The sequence below is a fragment of the Podarcis melisellensis genome, assembly GCF_964234715.1.
Source record: "Podarcis melisellensis genome assembly, chromosome: 11".
Lineage (NCBI taxonomy): Eukaryota > Metazoa > Chordata > Lepidosauria > Squamata > Lacertidae > Podarcis > Podarcis melisellensis.
The window spans coordinates 34,570,547-34,586,754 of NC_138543.1; the positions used below are offsets into that span (position 1 = coordinate 34,570,547).

The following is a 16,208-nucleotide window of genomic DNA, read 5'->3' on the forward strand; positions in this document are numbered from 1 at the left end:
GGAGAGGACCCCATGACGTGGTCGGAGGAGGAGGAGGGGGCGCCGCCGCCGCCGCCGCGCCCGGGACCTCCTTCCTCCTGAGCCTGGAAGAGAAACGCTGCCGCCCGCTCAGCCCAAGAGAAACCAAAACAGCCGCAGCAGCGTGACCCCTTTTTTCGAGCCAGGAAGACTCCGCCGCCAACAACACCCAGCGGGCTCCTCACCGTTTCTTCTCCCCACCCAGAGGCTCCTTACCGAGCTCGGACGGAGCCCTTATGGCGTCCCGCGAGCGCACACGGGCGCGCTGGAGAACTTTGTCGCGAACCTTTGCCCTCCCCTGTTTGTGTAACGGGGGAAGTACGGGACGGGAAAGGCGGGAGGAGTCCTCTGGGCTTTCCCTGGCTGGCCCGGAGGCGGCAGGCTGTTCCAGTCCAACTCGAAACGCAAATGTCGAAATAAAGGAAACGTGTCGCAAGGATGAGCACAGTTCTCTTTATATATTTATATATTAAAGCCAGTCTTCCTCTTCCTCCTGCAGTGTTATAATCACAGAAGTTTAGAGCTGGCCTGGAAGGGACCCCGAGAGTCATTCAGTCCAACCCACAGCCTGGGTGGCATCGAACCCCTAAAGCTTCTGCTTCACCTCCAGGAACGTGTTTTCTCTTTGCTGTCTAGGCGACCTAGATAGGCAGAGACCGAGGCTGGGAACGAATCTCCATATCGAGCTCGTTCCCATCCCAACCAGCCTTGTTGTTTATGTGTTTGGAAAGGGCGGGGAAGAGCGCCGCGCCTCCTCTGGTGGGCGCGGAACATCCATCCTGCGCTGCTATCCGGCGCTCTTTCGGGACTGCTCCGGACCCACTGGGAAAGCAGAGCGCTAAGGCTGCCGAGGTTTCGGTTAGGCGACTTTGGGAGACTCCAAGGGGCCGCGCGGCGGCTGCGGAGTAGCAAGGAGGGCGAGGAAATCCAACCCAGGCGCTGGCAGATCCCGAGGGCTGGCTGGGTCGCCGCAGCCACTTAATCCCCTTTCGCTCCTCCAACTTTTGCTCTGTGGTCGGGGGCGGGGGGAGCGCGCAGTAATTATTTGAGTGTTTTAATCAGCTTGCTTGTTTCCAATTCCACTAGTTGCAAATTTGGAAAGTTTCCAGTATTCCATTGCCCTCCGTGTGTGTGTATGCAAAGCTGGACTTTTTAATCTGTTCCTCCCAGAGGACGTCGTACTTCATAGGCAAATGTTGATCGTCACGAAAAGTAGAACTTGGGATTTGTCCACATACCCATACAAATGATAAGGAGGCGTGTTATCGCTCCCTTTTTCCTTCCTGGGAGACCTTCCGCCCCCAGAGCTGATACTTTGTAAGCGCTTGGTAGCAATACAATGTTCCTTTTTATTATTTCGGAAAGCTTCTGATGGCATGCAGCCTCAATCACGCATATTGTCTAGACTGGCAGCAACCGATAATTTGTTTTGATTGGGCTTGTGCTGAGGTTTTTAATTGCTGAAGGGGAGTGATAAAATGTGGTTTACTATGTCTGATAGGGATATGTCCACATTATAATATTCATTTAAAAAACAATTTAATGGTCTTTTTATGCAGCTGGGAGAGCAGTGAAACACGTGAAAAATAAAATAAATCCTTGAATGGTTACCCATCATCTCTGTTGGGCATTGAAGACTCTCATGAGCAGAAGCGCTTTTTCCCTTACCCAAAATGTAGTGCATGTAACAGCATATGTCATGGGTAGGCAAACTAAGGCCCAGGGGCCAGATCCGGCCCAATTGCCTGCTAAATCCGGCCCACAGATAGTCTGGGAATCAGCGTGCTTTTACATGAGTAGAATGTGTCCTTTTATTTCAAATGCATCTCTGGGTTATTTGTGGGGCCTGCCTGGTGTTTTTACATGAGTAGAATGTGTGCTTTTATTTCAAATGCATCTCTGGGTTGTTTGTATGGCATAGGTATTCATTCATCATTATTATTTTTCAAAATATAGTTCAGCCCCCCCCCCCAGGTCTGAGGGACAGTGGACCAGCCCCCTGCTGAAAGTTTGCTGACCCCTGGGCCATATGTTGTCTGTCAACTCAGAAGTTGGCAGCATCAGCATCACTTTGAAACTCAATAGCTCAGTGGTAAAGCATCTGCTTTGTATGCTAAAGGCCCCAGGTCCAATCCCTGGCATTTCCAGGTAAGGCTGGGAGAATAATAATCATAATAATTTATTATTTATACCCTGCCCATCTGGCTGGGGTGAGCGGCTGCCAGTCAGTGTGGGCAATATTGAGCTAGTTTAATAAGTCTGACTCAGTATAAGGCAGCTTCCTGTTCCCATTGCACTCTATGGTGCTTACTCCTACAGTTAAATGTGTATATGTGTTCACGGTTGCTGTGAGGCTAAAATTAGATAATCCTATAAATGCCACTTTGCTATGAGGCAGGATGCACATGCAGTGTAATGTCATTGAATCTCGCCCTTTCTGTATTCCCCCCCTTCAGTAAATGGGTAGAAGCTTGAGGGTGCAGTGCATTGCATGCACAGAGACTGAGCATCAGAAAACTGAAGCTCATAAAAGAGAGCTTCTCACAGGCCTCAACATGAGATTTTTTGATGCAGAAATACTGGTATGTAAGATCAGGTCTTAAATTCAGGCTGCATTTGTATAACTGAAGTCAGATTCCCCACTTCCACCAATATCATGTCCAGGAGTAAATCAGGCCCTGGTGTCTCTAGCAAACAAGGGATTTAAGTAGTATGGCTGGATCTTCTCTTCATCTCTTCTCTGAGATCTAAACTGTGTTTACACTGTGCACTTTTGCATTTCCAGTGCTGGGTTTTGAATGAGTTCACATGACATTGTAAAAAATGCTTATGTATCCTGTACTGTACTTTTCAATAAAATAATTCTGTTTGATGAGTTGTTTCTCAAACTAGCTTCACCATGGCTGCTGTTCTTAAGCAGCTTCTAATTTGCCTCCAGCCAAGGTGTGAACGAACACCTTTGCATGAGGTAAAGACATCCCTGCCCATAAACACCCCCTAGTGTGTACACAAACAGAAATGAAATTGTCACCAATGAAGCCATGCTGATATGAACAGCTGGAGGCAGAGAGATGTGAAATGCACCAGAAAAGAAAGAAAAAACAATCTCAATGTGCTCCAAGACAGTAATGTGAGCACTACCCTTAGAGAGCTAGTTAAAGGATAGACAAGTACAGGACTGGATAGACCAGCGACAAGCATTATTTAGATCTTGGCATAATTTAAAAAGTCATATGTAAGCAATTAGTTCAAATCTTTGCAAAGGTGATCTGTCCCTGGCCTGGAGAGCCTGACTGGACATGGAGAAAGGGGGATGTCAGAGAGAAAAAGTAGATGGCAGAAAAAGAGAGAAGAGGTGGCCCTGTTCACTTTTGGTTTTGGCCCTTCCTACTGTGGCCCCCAACAGATTTCCCCTGAAAAATGTGGCCCTCAACAGAAAAAGCTTGCCCACCCAGTGGGCACTTTATATGTTCAGATATTTCATGAATACTGTAATTTTTAATAGTCAATGTAGTACAGTAGAATAGTATGCCCAAACAGGCACTTTGGTTTTAAGGAAGTATTAGATACTGGCCTAGTTTTATTTGTTTCCAGTGTATCAGTTACAGGTAACAGAGTACCAGGTGATCAAGAAAGAGAGAACAATGTGTTCTGAATGACCAGCGATAATAAACTGATTACAAAAATGCTTTTTCAGTATTTATTATTTATTGCATTTTTGCACTAGGGTGTCACAAAGCAGCTTACACAATAAAAATAGAAATCACAAAGACATTAAGTCAATTAGATTTTTCCTCCAATAAAGGAAATCTAGAACTTAGTGGATTTTGTGGTTACAGTGACACTGCTGAAAAACAGTCTCACTAATCAACACTGTCAGAGTTGTAACAACAAATCCTGGACCATGGTGCTACTCTACATACTAAGACACAGTCACATGTCTCCTATATTCTGAATCTGAATTTTATCCCCCACCAGAACAGCAGTCACTCTTACTATAAAATCTTGTACCGATCTACTAAATTTATACAATAAAGTTCCCCCCTTTCCTTTCAAAAAGAAAAGAGAAGGTAATGTAATTACATTTTAAACTTTAGTAAATCAAATACAGAAGAAACAATATTTAACAAATGGTGTCTGTCTTTTTTAGTACCGAAAAGCCAGCTTACGAGCCAAAGCTTTTACTTCATACTCATCATGTCAAATCTTGATTTTATGTTCTCCTGTAGGAACAAAGCTAATCCAAAATGCAGCAACAAGGCCTTGCAGTTGGCATGTTCCTAATTTATTGGGTGCCTTACATCAAAGAAAACAACATAAACAACAAATTGAGTGAACAGTGAAGTAAATCTAATATTCAGATAAATCTTTTGTACATTTCATAGGCAGTACAATATTCTCCTGCAACAAAAGATAAATATGAATCACTGCTCTCTTTCAACCAGTAATGCAATATGTTTGTTATAACAAAAAGAGTACAGTGTAATTAAAGCGCAACAGGAGCTGAATGGCCAAAAAATTAAGATTCAACTAAAATAGCATTGTTTTAAGTACCTTACTCATCGAACTAGTTTACTTTTTTGTTACATGACAGTTTTGGACATCTGAAACCTTAGACGTTCTTTCTAACAAAGTGTTGACTTTGTTAACTTTCCTTACCACAGACTTTGTTCTCTATTATCTCCAATATCTTTTTTGCCTAAGCCAGTCAACAGTCACTTCCGTACACCAGCTTATATGCCAATCAGATAATCAGTAGAGAAACTCTTCCATATGTGGCTGATAGCAATTCAGCAAAACGAGTTAACAAGGAATCTCATTTTGCATCTTTAAAATGTTGTTTAATCTGACATGAAAGAGCCCCAAAACATGTTCAACTCTGGCTATGGCAGCTGTATCTGCTACAGATACCCTAGCAAAGAAGTAGGAAATAATTCACATGTAAGACAAACACCATCCCTCCCCCAGAAGATACTGCACAGTATAAAGTAGCTCCCGGGTTTAAAAGCTCAAAGAGATTATAATCAAATCAAATCAAAATGATTAAAAAGTATTTTCGCCTTGTATTTGAATGCCTGTGGATATTTCTGAATGACACTGATAATTAAGCCTTCACCTCTGTGTATTTCAAAATACTGCATTTCATAAAATACTGATATTTTATGTAATCCAATGAGTGTGGGGGTTTTTATATCTCACTGGGCCAGTTCAAAGACTGCAATCACTTTATGATGACTAGGATATTGGGAGGAGGTTGTGAAACATTTTCTTCTCTAAAGCCTCCCCTGCTCTCATACTAATTCTCCAACAGGCCTTAACCATGGCTATGTTACATGTCACCAACACTAATCACAGCTAATCCTAGCAACCTTCTGTAAGACATGGAAGGGGAGAGAGACCGCACAATACCATGAATAGCTTTACACTGGGACCAGCTCAATGTGAAAAATCCCCAAAGGAATTGCTTCCTTTAAATTAAAAGAAAAAGGAAAAGAAAGCTCTATGAATCTTCACTGTATGGTGTGTTCACACAGATGGGATTCAAATGGAGGTTCAAAATGTTGTAACTTAGTTGTGGAGCTCCATTGAAAGCTGTTTAAGATTTGTCCCCTTATAAAAGAGCTAAATATGGCCCCATGATAGGAAATGTAAATAAGACAGCTTCATCCTGCTACAAATGGAAGTTTGAGGGAAAATGAGATTTCAGGTTGCATTACAAAAACTTTCACTAACAGCAAACATTAGCCACAAAAGTAATTTAAACCAATTATCCTTTATTGGCTGTGTGGGTGTGTATAAACAGAGGTGAGCACAATTTTCAAGCCCGTATTGTAAGGTTTGCTTTCTTAGAATTAGATTCTGAGTCTGAAAGAGTCTTCCATTGAAAAATAACAACAGTGTAGGACTCTTTAGAGATAATCATTTGTTCCCCGTTCTTTAATTAGGGTTGACATATCAAAATTGGCAGATGCTGACAATTTGATTCAACCTTGCCTAAGATAACCAGACTAAACTTTCATTGGTGACCCAGAGGCTGGAGCTCAGGCCACAACTCAACACCTGTTTCACCTGAAATGCTCTTAATTTTCTGTCAGTCTGTGCTTCAGTAATAATAACAGGTGCCATCCTGACCATTTTTTTTTATTTCAGCCATCTCATCCACATCAGACTTTTCCTTTCCATAATGAGGCATATCAAGGTCAAAGTGCATAGCAACTGTAACCACACAGCCGTTCACAACCTTATCTATACCCATAATCTTTTCCCCCCACCTGGTCTCCTACTAAAAGCTCTCAAACAGTTTACATCTGTTGGGACACAACAAGGTTCCCTTTGTATTTTAAAAGTGATGCTAAGAAAGATTTGGTGTAATAATAAAACTCAAAAAACACAACGCAATCCTCTTCCCCAAGCTCATTAAATTTTACTAGATAGAGAAGAAAAACGACTTTTTCGTTTAAAATCCAAAACCCTCACAATGGACATAGAAGTTCCAGTACTGATCCATTATATGACCTGGCATAAATTCTTCATCCTTTATTAGCACTCTGCTGTTGAACTGTAGAAATCTCCTGGGTGTTGTTGAGGAATCAAGGTGGTAGGGAACTTCTGTTAGAAAGATGAAATGCACTAAACTAAAATATCTAGCATGAAGTATAAGGAATGCTTTAAACCCCCAATTTCTTAAGTGGTGAGATATTTAAGGCAACCAGTGCTAGCTCGCAACACTTTGACTGGGGGGGGGGGACCTGCAATTTTTTACTTTGCCGTTTTCATGACAATGACTTGTACAGCACTTATTTAGGAAAGTGTGTCATAGCACATGTGTAGAGTGATATGTTCCTCCTCCGCCGCCTCTCTTAAAAAAAATCAATTATTTTCTGCACATTTAAGGACAGTGAAAGAGCTTCCACGTAAGAGAATCCAAGTATGATTTTCAGATCAGATTGACTCCATACCTCTTTATTTAGCAATAAAGCCATACCATGACATAATCGTTGATTTCATGTATTGTTTACACCTGCACATCCATCAACAAAAAACCAAACGCACAAAATATTTTAAACTGTAAGGAAAACTTTTTTTTACATTTGCATTTTGTTTTCCTACCCCCCAAAATCAATTTAACAATTAATTCTCCAAAACACTTTTTTCTCTAAATTAAAAGAACAAAGTATTCAAACCAAGATACCAAAAAAAATGGTTTGTTTCATTTGAGCCGTGGCACATCAGAACATAGCAGAACATATCTGCACTCCAGGATTCAGCCCTGAAAATGCGAAGTAATTGGAGGCTCCCAGCCTGTCTGTGTGCGTGTGTGCAAATGCACGTGGGTGGGTGTGCCAAACTGGGTCTTTGATCCTGGTGAAACCAAACCTAGTTTCACCTCTGCTTTCTGTGACAGTACTCATTGGCATGGAGTCCTGGCACCTCTTTTTTTGCTGCCCATGGCAGCCATTTTGTGTGGGCACCCATGACACTTTGATCAATTTAAGTACTGGCACCTCATTTTTTTTTAACCAAAAAAGCACTGTGTACCATTATGTATTATTTATTACTATATATTGTTATCAGTGCTTTTCCTCTAGGCTGGTACTCACCATGAAGTTGTTACAGTAAGAGCGGCACTTTTAACCAGTGCCCTTTCTTCTGGGGATGGGGGGGGGGAGTACTGTGCACCTTTGAGTACCCCCAGAAAAAAATATTATTCTTGTATGGATATTATGTTATGTTTTCATATATATAACTTATTGTTGTATGTTCTATGTTGGAAATCTCCCTGTGGTCTTTTGATGAACGGTGGTATATACATTTAAAAAAACAAACAAATAAATAACAAATAATATAAGCCTAGTGAACAGGAATACAAATCTACACTGAAGTACCAATACAACTGAAGTTGGGTCATATAGCAAATTTTAAAGAGGTTTTTGTTATGAGTTTAGGGTGAGGGGAAGTAGGCTGTGTGCACTGTGCAGAGACCCTTCTAATCCCTGGATCCAGCAAATGTTAAAATATAAGCCAGCTTAGTTTCCTGTTGAGGTGATTGCCTAGTAGTTAGAAAAAGACAAAGGAGAGAGCTGAGAGTTTGCAGTGATGTAACTTAGAAGTAAAGCAGCAAGCTGGAGAGAAAATCAGGGCAACGCTTGAGAGCAATGTTTGAGTTATGTTTGAATCCAAGGCTGCAGCTATGGGAGAAATTAGACTCTTTTGGGGTGTTGATGCTGTGAACCCCTCCATCGCATGCTCAGGTTGTATATACAGTATGTGTAAATAAACCATATATCATGAAGACACCGCTATCTCCATTGTGCCTCATTTCCAAACGGAAATACAAACCCTGGATAAGTGCCTGAAACCCCTGGAATCTCCCACCAGTCAGGGATTTGGGTGGCATGCAACACTTAAAAAAATAATAAACACACATTCATCCACCAAAATGGTTACAAGTTTTCTAAGATGGAAGACCTCTCTCTTCTAAGTAAAGAAATAGGATTGTCTGGATCTGTTTCCACAGTTCTTACAAAACAGCATCTTCTCTGGGAAAACTGAAACATACAGTTCTCATATTATGTTTGCACACTTCAGTTTACATGAGTGTGAGCACCTCTAGCTACAAAAAGCAACGTGGTAGGTTACCCTTAGGGAAGCTGCTTATGAGGAGGCCGAAAAACTCTGCTCAGACAGATGTTTTAAAATACAATAATGCCCTGAAGAAGATTCTCAGTTAAAACAGATATTGTATGTCACTATCCAGATGCTCTCCCCATTTTAAGAACTAAATCCTGATTAAGTCTTTCAGTATCAAAAGCATTTAACACTCCATCAATAAATGCATATCCTTAGTATGGGTTATTTAAAGAGCAATAAGCTTTATTTTGGAAGATTCACTGCAGATGTGTAGTATATGTTCAGTATCTCTAAGAGGATGCAGGTTGCAACCATATGTTTAGATAATTAAATGTTCTATTTTGGCTTTGCTGTTCATTCCCTATTATCCAATATGTATGTGGATTCATAAGATATACAACGTCCTACATATATGTGTTATATTATACAGCAAATCAGATAAATGTAAAAGGCAGGGCTTTGTAAAGTGTCTTTCACAGTTAGACTACACTGAATTAGGAAAAACCACAGAATATTTAAAGACAACCATAGTCTAATAGCACAGGCTCTGAAGCAGTAAACAGAAAATGCACGCTTTGCAGAAAGAAAAAGAGTACTATTCAACAGCAAACTAATCTTATTTTTTGTGCGAAGACCAAGAGTTTGCAATAGTCCTACCACCAAAATTTTACTTGTGAACAAACTTGTGACAAAACAGGATTGCATGTGGTCTTATTTCACTTACTTGTTTCACTGACTGCTGTCATTATTTCTTCAGCTTCTGTTTCAGGGGACAGAGAGATTTCCATTTCTTCCTGAGGAAAGGGTGCAGTTTCCTGCCTTATATTCTCTGCATTCTGAGAGGAAGCAGCCTTCTGACTAAAACAGCAGTACTCAGCACCTCGGCTGTGATTGCATCTTGTAGAGTTTCTCTCTGGTTGAAAAAGATCAAAATTATCTGTGTAACATGCCGGCCAAGGGAAGTCTTGAACCAGAGCCTCCAATACATTCCATCATTCCTATACCACCAGCATTCCAGTTCCTCAGCGGAGGGCCAGGTTCTGTGAGTCAAGGGTGTCCTAGGTGACAGTGCTAGTCTGGATGCTATCAGGTGATTGTACAGCCTGGTCAGCTGACCTCCTCAAAAGCTAATGGAAACATACCAGACCCTATAAACCTTTTCTTCAAAGCCAAGCCAAGCCAACTCCTCAGTCTGAGCAACTTGTTGCTTTATTAAGGATATGCTTCTGTTCCCTGACTGATCCTGTATTTTGGTTATCCTTGGCATTCATTAACCATTTAATCATATTCTCTGGGCAGGATGTGACCTTCATCCTGTCCACAATTACATCTTCCTGCCTCTGGTCCTTGGTTCTTGCTTGTCTCATCTGTTATCAAGCTCTCAGCCCTTCACATCTACCACAGGCTTATCATATCAACACCTGCTTGTGTTGGACTTGTGTTCAGCCTATTAAAAAACTTAGGGCCAGGCCTGACAATTTGTTCCTAATTGGTGCATTAGGCAAGGGATGGCTTTGTTCTTGTGTATGTCAAGAAGTCATGGGGAATATGCAATCCAAGAAAAATATATCTGTCTGTAATGGTTCTAGGGGTTGCTCGTGCGTAAGTTGCCGCCACTCCTGCCTAGGTTGCCTGGTTGAACCCTTTCTGTCTGGACAGCCTTTCACCCGTGGCTGTCTCAATCGCTGGCAGAATCTGTCAGTGGGTGTTTCTTGAACTTCTTCCAGCAAAGAAGTTATTTGACGCCAAGTGTCCTCCTACTCTCCCTGCGCGGAAGTCTTCTACGCAGGGAGGGTGTGGGCAGCGGAGTACCCGTGCTCTCCCCGCTGGTCTCCGGCGAGGAGTCCTGGAGCCTCCTCTCCGATTCCCCCATCTGCCCCCCTTCTCCACTGGTGTTACGTTGATTTCCTTCCCCAGCAGATGGTCTGCCTCTCTCCCTACTGGGACCCTCTCCGACATCCCTCCGGAGCCTTCCCTCTGGCTCCGATGGCAGTTCCTTGACACTGTCCAATAATACCATCTTTCCTCCCAGAAATTGCTGGGTGTGAGGTTCACTCCATATGGCAGAAATCCCCTCACTATTTTTGACATTTCTAGAAAATAGAGCAGCAACATTTATTCATTTTGCTTATCAATACTGGGATCATATATCACCTGGACATCATTTTAAAAGATTTCTTTCATATTATTGTTTAAAAATAGAAGTTATAACTTGGAGTTCATAAATAGTTACTAATTTGTATTAGAATATTCCCTTATCCAATACTGATACCTCTAAACACAAGTTGGTAATAGATATTTTAATCTGCAATAGTGTCTTCCTTGTGTGTATATGAACAGTTTTGACTGAAGCCAATATTTCTTATTCCCAAAAACAACTAGAGGACAGTACTTATGCAGAATGCTGTTTCCCTCAGCCACACAAATACTGGATTAAATTCACAAAATTTCGAGCAAAGACAAGTTTAATTAAGCCATTAACTCTTAGCACTTATGGGTTCTCCAACCCATGTAGGTTAACTCACTAGCTTTGCTCAGGAGAGAATCACAGCAAACCATAACATTTCCAACAGAGAAAACTTGTCTTGTTAGCATTTCTGAGGCAAATGCATGGCTCTACTAAAAATGCTGTTATGTCCATAATTTGTTATTAAAGATAGAAAAAGTGTGCAGTAGAAGTCTGAGGATTTATAAACCCTGTCCTTTTGGGGGCATTTTCATCTAAATGGAATTCACATTTTACTCAGCACATACCAAATAGCTTATTTTGTTGCACTGTTAACTCTGGTTCCTTAGAAACATGAACTTCAGCAATAATTTTTGATAACAGAGTTCCACAGTATGTGACCTGTATAAAGGTAAATATATGTCACTGAAGATGTTATTTACTTCATTTTAAAAAATGCATCAAGAAATATTGAGCCCGTGTCAAAGTAATATATCTACTTTGTACATTTCCTGCAAGTCGAGTATGGAAAAACAAAAAGCCAAAGTCAAATGCAGAAGACTACACAGGACTATAATGCTTTGCGGCTTTCCCCCTTCTTTTTCTTGTTGATTTTTTAAAAATACACTTTTTAGTTGATGACAGTTTTCCTTAAAAATAATAATGAATGAATTGTACAGAATATGATAATGATGATAATAATAAACAACCAGTTGCTGTGCTCATTAAGCCTGGCCCCCCTGAGCAGATCTTCTAATAAAGAGTTAACTTCATTTACACCATGTGATTATTGCTGACTCGTTCCTGACATTGCCTGCCTGCCTGTGCTCAGACAAACTACCACTACACTGCTCACTTTCATGCAACAAACTTCACACTAACATTAAATTTTCTGTCACCTATTAAAAAAAACAATGAGCCTACCTTGTTGTATACGTATTTCCAGCTTACAGAAATGTCACTTCCTAGTAGTGCTTTAATCCATTGAACTAGATTTTGGTAAACTGTGTTGTTGCCAGCTTTGACTTTACCATTTCCCAAAAGGCTGGCTTTATGCTTGGAATCCTAAATTAAAAACAAAAACAAGGAACACAAAACAATTAAGAATTATAATCCCCTACACTTTGAACCACTAGCACCTCTTAGACTATGTAATTGTCTGGGCTGAAGATCACCATGATGTGCTCCAACTATTTTGTCAGTAGTAGCTGCCTGCTAATTCTATCATACCATCCTTGCAATTTCCCCCTCGTCCACTTGCTTGCTGTAATAAGCAGAAATTGTCCCCAGCTAAGCAGCTGACTGGAAAAACTGCAGTTTGCTGTACATCTGCTGCCATCATAGTGCTGCAAGGGAAGGCCAGAGGATAGAGAAAATACAGGCACTACAGAACTGCATTTCTTTGCAAGCAATGCATGTTGGGACATAGTTGCATCTGTGTATTGCCCCACACCCTCTTCTGACACTAAGCTAGGACACAGCACAATCAAATGGCATAGGCCAGCCTTTATTTGTGTTCCTGCTTATTTTTGATAATACAGGGCAAAAGAGCACTCTTAGCACCCAGCTGAATCAGAGGGGAAGAGAAGCCAGAAAATAAACTCTGAATACTTATTTTTAATGTTAGAATTTGAACCAGGTCCTGATCGTATTATAACATATATGTTGCCTGAACAATGCAGTAATGGATCAGGCAAAATAATTACAACGTTATTTAGGCATAATTTCCTCCTGACCTCACAATTCACCCCCCAACCATATTTGTATACCTGCAATGTCATATAACACTTCCTATATGAAAGCTTGTGCCATAATAAATTTGTTAGCTTTAACGTGTCACAGGATTATTTGTTGCTTCTAATGATCAATTAGCTTTTGCTAAGATTACTCTGCGTTTTTTTAATACATTTTGCTTTGCAACTGAACAATCTACCTGTACTGTGAATTCTAGAACATCATCTCCAGACTTAATCTTTCCCAGTTTGAGCAGATCCAATAGCTGATTTTTCTTCCATCTGCTTGCTTTGAAGTTTAATTGTTTTTCAGAATTCTGACTGTTAGAACATTGAGAAGAACTTGGGCTGATTCTGCTTTGTGATAGCGCATGAGAAAATATCCCTGCAGGCTCTAAATTAGCATTAAGCGAGTGTCTATTTTTTGGGATGTTTTTCTGATGAGTAGCGAGATAGCTGTGTGTAGATTCTAATTCTGGTTGCATCTGCAAATCCTCACTTACATTTGAGTATTGCTGTGAAGACACATTAGAGAAAACATGTTGGCTTTCAGTGGTTTGCTGAATAATAATAATATTATTATTGATAACAGTACTTTTAGCAGCTGAGCTATTTAGTGTACACATTCTTGGGAATTTGCTTCTCTGTAGTGCCACTGATACGGGACGCAGGTGGCGCTGTGGGTTAAAGCCTCAGCGCCTAGGACTTGCCGATCGAAAGGTCGCGGTTCGAATCCCTGCGGCGGGGTGCGCTCCCGCTGCTCGGTCCCAGCGCCTGCCAACCTAGCAGTTCGAAAGCACTTCCGGGTGCAAGTAGATAAATAGGGACCGCTTACCAGCGGGAAGGTAAACGGCGTTTCCGTGTGCGGCTCTGGCTCCCCAGAGCAGCGATGTCACGCTGGCCACGTGACCCGGAAGTGTCTCCGGACAGCGCTGGCCCCTGGCCTCTTGAGTGAGATGGGCGCACAACCCCAGAGTCTGTCAAGACTGGCCCGTACGGGCAGGGGTACCTTTACCTTTACCTTTAGTGCCACTGATGTATGATCAGTATATTCTATGTGTGTCTGTTGAATAAGGCAAACTACATGTTCTGAAGGCAATGTTGTCTGATCTATAGTATGGTTCATAGTATGATCTAACATACTTGAAATGTGTTACCTTTGTTAATTCCTCAGTGTTATATTCCTTGGGTTTGTTTTCAGACGCCGTTTTTTGGGGACCAACTCCTTTTTGCTTTTTCTCTTTTCCATTCCCTCCTGACATATTCAGAGACCTGTTTGGATACTGGCTGGATTCTTGATCTAAATAAATATTGTCTGTGACCCAACTGTTTTCAAGGCCTATAGCTATATCAGAGGAGGGTGCTGTTCTCCCAAATGGATCATCTTCTGTGTTGTTGCGTTCACAAGAGCCATGTGTGCTTGGGACACATTTTGCTGAATGTGACGCCTCCTTTTTTGCATTCTTATAATTTTGTATTTTCTGGCCTAGTTCTTTCTGCTTCTGTGCCATGAGCAAAAGACTCTTTTGTCTGGAAACAAGCTTTGCTATCTGTTCCCTTAGGGCTCCCTGTTTAAAAGATTCTGCAGACGCTCTGAAATCAAATTTAAAAACAATTGAACAGTCAATTGAACTTGCATGAAAAATACATATTGTTTAAAATGAAGCACCCATTCCATTCAAGAATATGGCATGCCTCTAAGCATAATGATCAGGTCCATCTCTTTCCATTCCAGGTTAGTCTCATATGTGTTCATTCATAAATCCCATCACATCTCTTTCTGCATTAATATGTAGATTTTTAAAAAATGCATATTTTTTTAAAAAGCAGATTTTTTAAAAAAAGAATCTGCATTAAAATGTGTATTCCAAAACATACTTTCTCACAAATATATATGCCAAAATGTATTCAATCCTAAAGTATACACATTTTGCATGCTTCTCCTTTTTGTTTTTAAACCTGAGAACTGCACCACAATATTCAGAAATGTGCAAAATAAAAAAAAGAGTAACAGAGTTCAGATTCATTCAAGTGGATCAGGTCAGTTTGTATCAAAATCTGCAAAGAACAAATTTCTCAAGCTTCCCTAATAATGAATAACAAAAGCCTTTTTAAACTACCCTAAATGAAGGTAGCAAACATTTTTTAAAAGGCAGAATCCTATTTTGAAATATTTTAGTCATATTGATTTTTATTTAAAACAATACAAATAAATAAAAGCATAATTCTCACAACAGCTAAAAACAGATGCCAAAGCAGCACCAAATCTTTACTATTTTTTGTAGAACCAGGATTGATTTAACTTAATGGGAAGTATACAAGGTTTAAAACTGATGAAGCGTCTGAGAATGTTGGTAACATACTATAATTTTGCTTGATTTCAAAGTAAAAAATAATAATTCCATGCTCTATTTTGTAAAGAAAAGAAAAGAAAAACCTACAGTTTTTCTTCTGCCTACCTGTATTTCTTAGCAAGATCATCCCTTTCTGATTTCTGTTTGGCAAGTACAGCATTCAAAATGTTCTGTATCTGAGATAGATCTTGGATATATAGATCTGTTCAACATTTACAGATTTAATAAGTTAATAGACTAAACTGACATGCCTCCTTTAGATAATTTGCAACAGAGGCAATAAAAATGTGGCAGTTAAAATGATGTGACAGAGAAATCAGCTAGTATTGTCTACTCTTGAGCTTTTTAAAGCAAATTTCATTCTACAAATTGCTTTACAACGCTATACAATTTTGTATGCAATACAAAATCCATGCCAATATCACAGAGAATATTAATTTATTTCTATTCCATCCTTACACCGAAAGGAGCTGAGGACAGTAACTAATAAACTAGCAAAATGAAACAATTTTTTTAAAAATGTTAACAATCCAATACAGTCGTACCTTGGATCCCAAATGCCTTGGTATTCGGACATTTTGTGAACATTCTTTGGAACCCAAACATCCGATGGGGCTTCCACGGCTTCTGATTGGCTGCAGGAGCTTCCTACAGCCAATCAGAAGCCGCACTTTGGTTTCCGAATGTTTTAAAAGTCAAACAGACTTCCAGAATGGATTCCATTCGACTTCCAAGGTACGACTGTACCTTCACAGCTAACAATTTCAAGGACGGCAGGAACAGCATCCTTCAGTAGCTTTCAGTCATTAAACATCTGAGTGAACAGGAATATTTTTAAATTCCTCCCAAATATTAAAATGAGAAAGGTAAAATGAGAAAGGTCCATTAAAATGGACCTCAATGAGGCAGGAACTGCCAGCCTGTGCCAATGAGGCAGCACCCAATGGTGGCACCTCTTCTTAAGGAAAGCTGTCTTTAGGGACCATGCCCTTTGCTTCCTGTATCTCCATTAGAGTTATACACTGG

The 16,208-nt window shown here is 40.5% G+C and overlaps 1 protein-coding gene and 1 long non-coding RNA gene across 11 annotated transcripts in view; one reads left to right on the top strand and one right to left on the bottom strand.

Annotated features, from left to right (window-relative positions):
• Positions 1-76: 76 nt before the first annotated feature.
• Positions 77-3,704, top strand: LOC309379910. Its single transcript, XR_014172661.1, has 2 exons — positions 77-322; positions 353-3,704. It is a non-coding gene; the product is annotated as an uncharacterized lncRNA (long non-coding RNA).
• A 2,071-nt stretch (positions 3,705-5,775) lies between these two features.
• ANKRD31 (ankyrin repeat domain 31) overlaps positions 5,776-16,208 on the bottom strand; it is a 47,326-nt gene continuing 36,893 nt past the window's right edge. For 9 of the 10 annotated variants that reach the window (XM_081929330.1, XM_081929324.1, XM_081929329.1 and 6 more), the window contains 7 exons: positions 15,288-15,384; positions 13,986-14,421; positions 13,029-13,343; positions 12,020-12,160; positions 11,404-11,497; positions 9,374-9,562; positions 5,776-6,627 (listed from right to left, as the gene is read on the bottom strand). In XM_081929330.1, coding sequence (XP_081785456.1) covers positions 6,476-6,627; positions 9,374-9,562; positions 11,404-11,497; positions 12,020-12,160; positions 13,029-13,343; positions 13,986-14,421; positions 15,288-15,384 — 1,424 coding nt within the window. In that variant the 3' untranslated portion in view covers positions 5,776-6,475. The remainder of the gene's footprint in view (positions 6,628-9,373; positions 9,563-11,403; positions 11,498-12,019; positions 12,161-13,028; positions 13,344-13,985; positions 14,422-15,287; positions 15,385-16,208) is intronic. The other variant, XR_014172654.1, reaches the window with a different exon arrangement.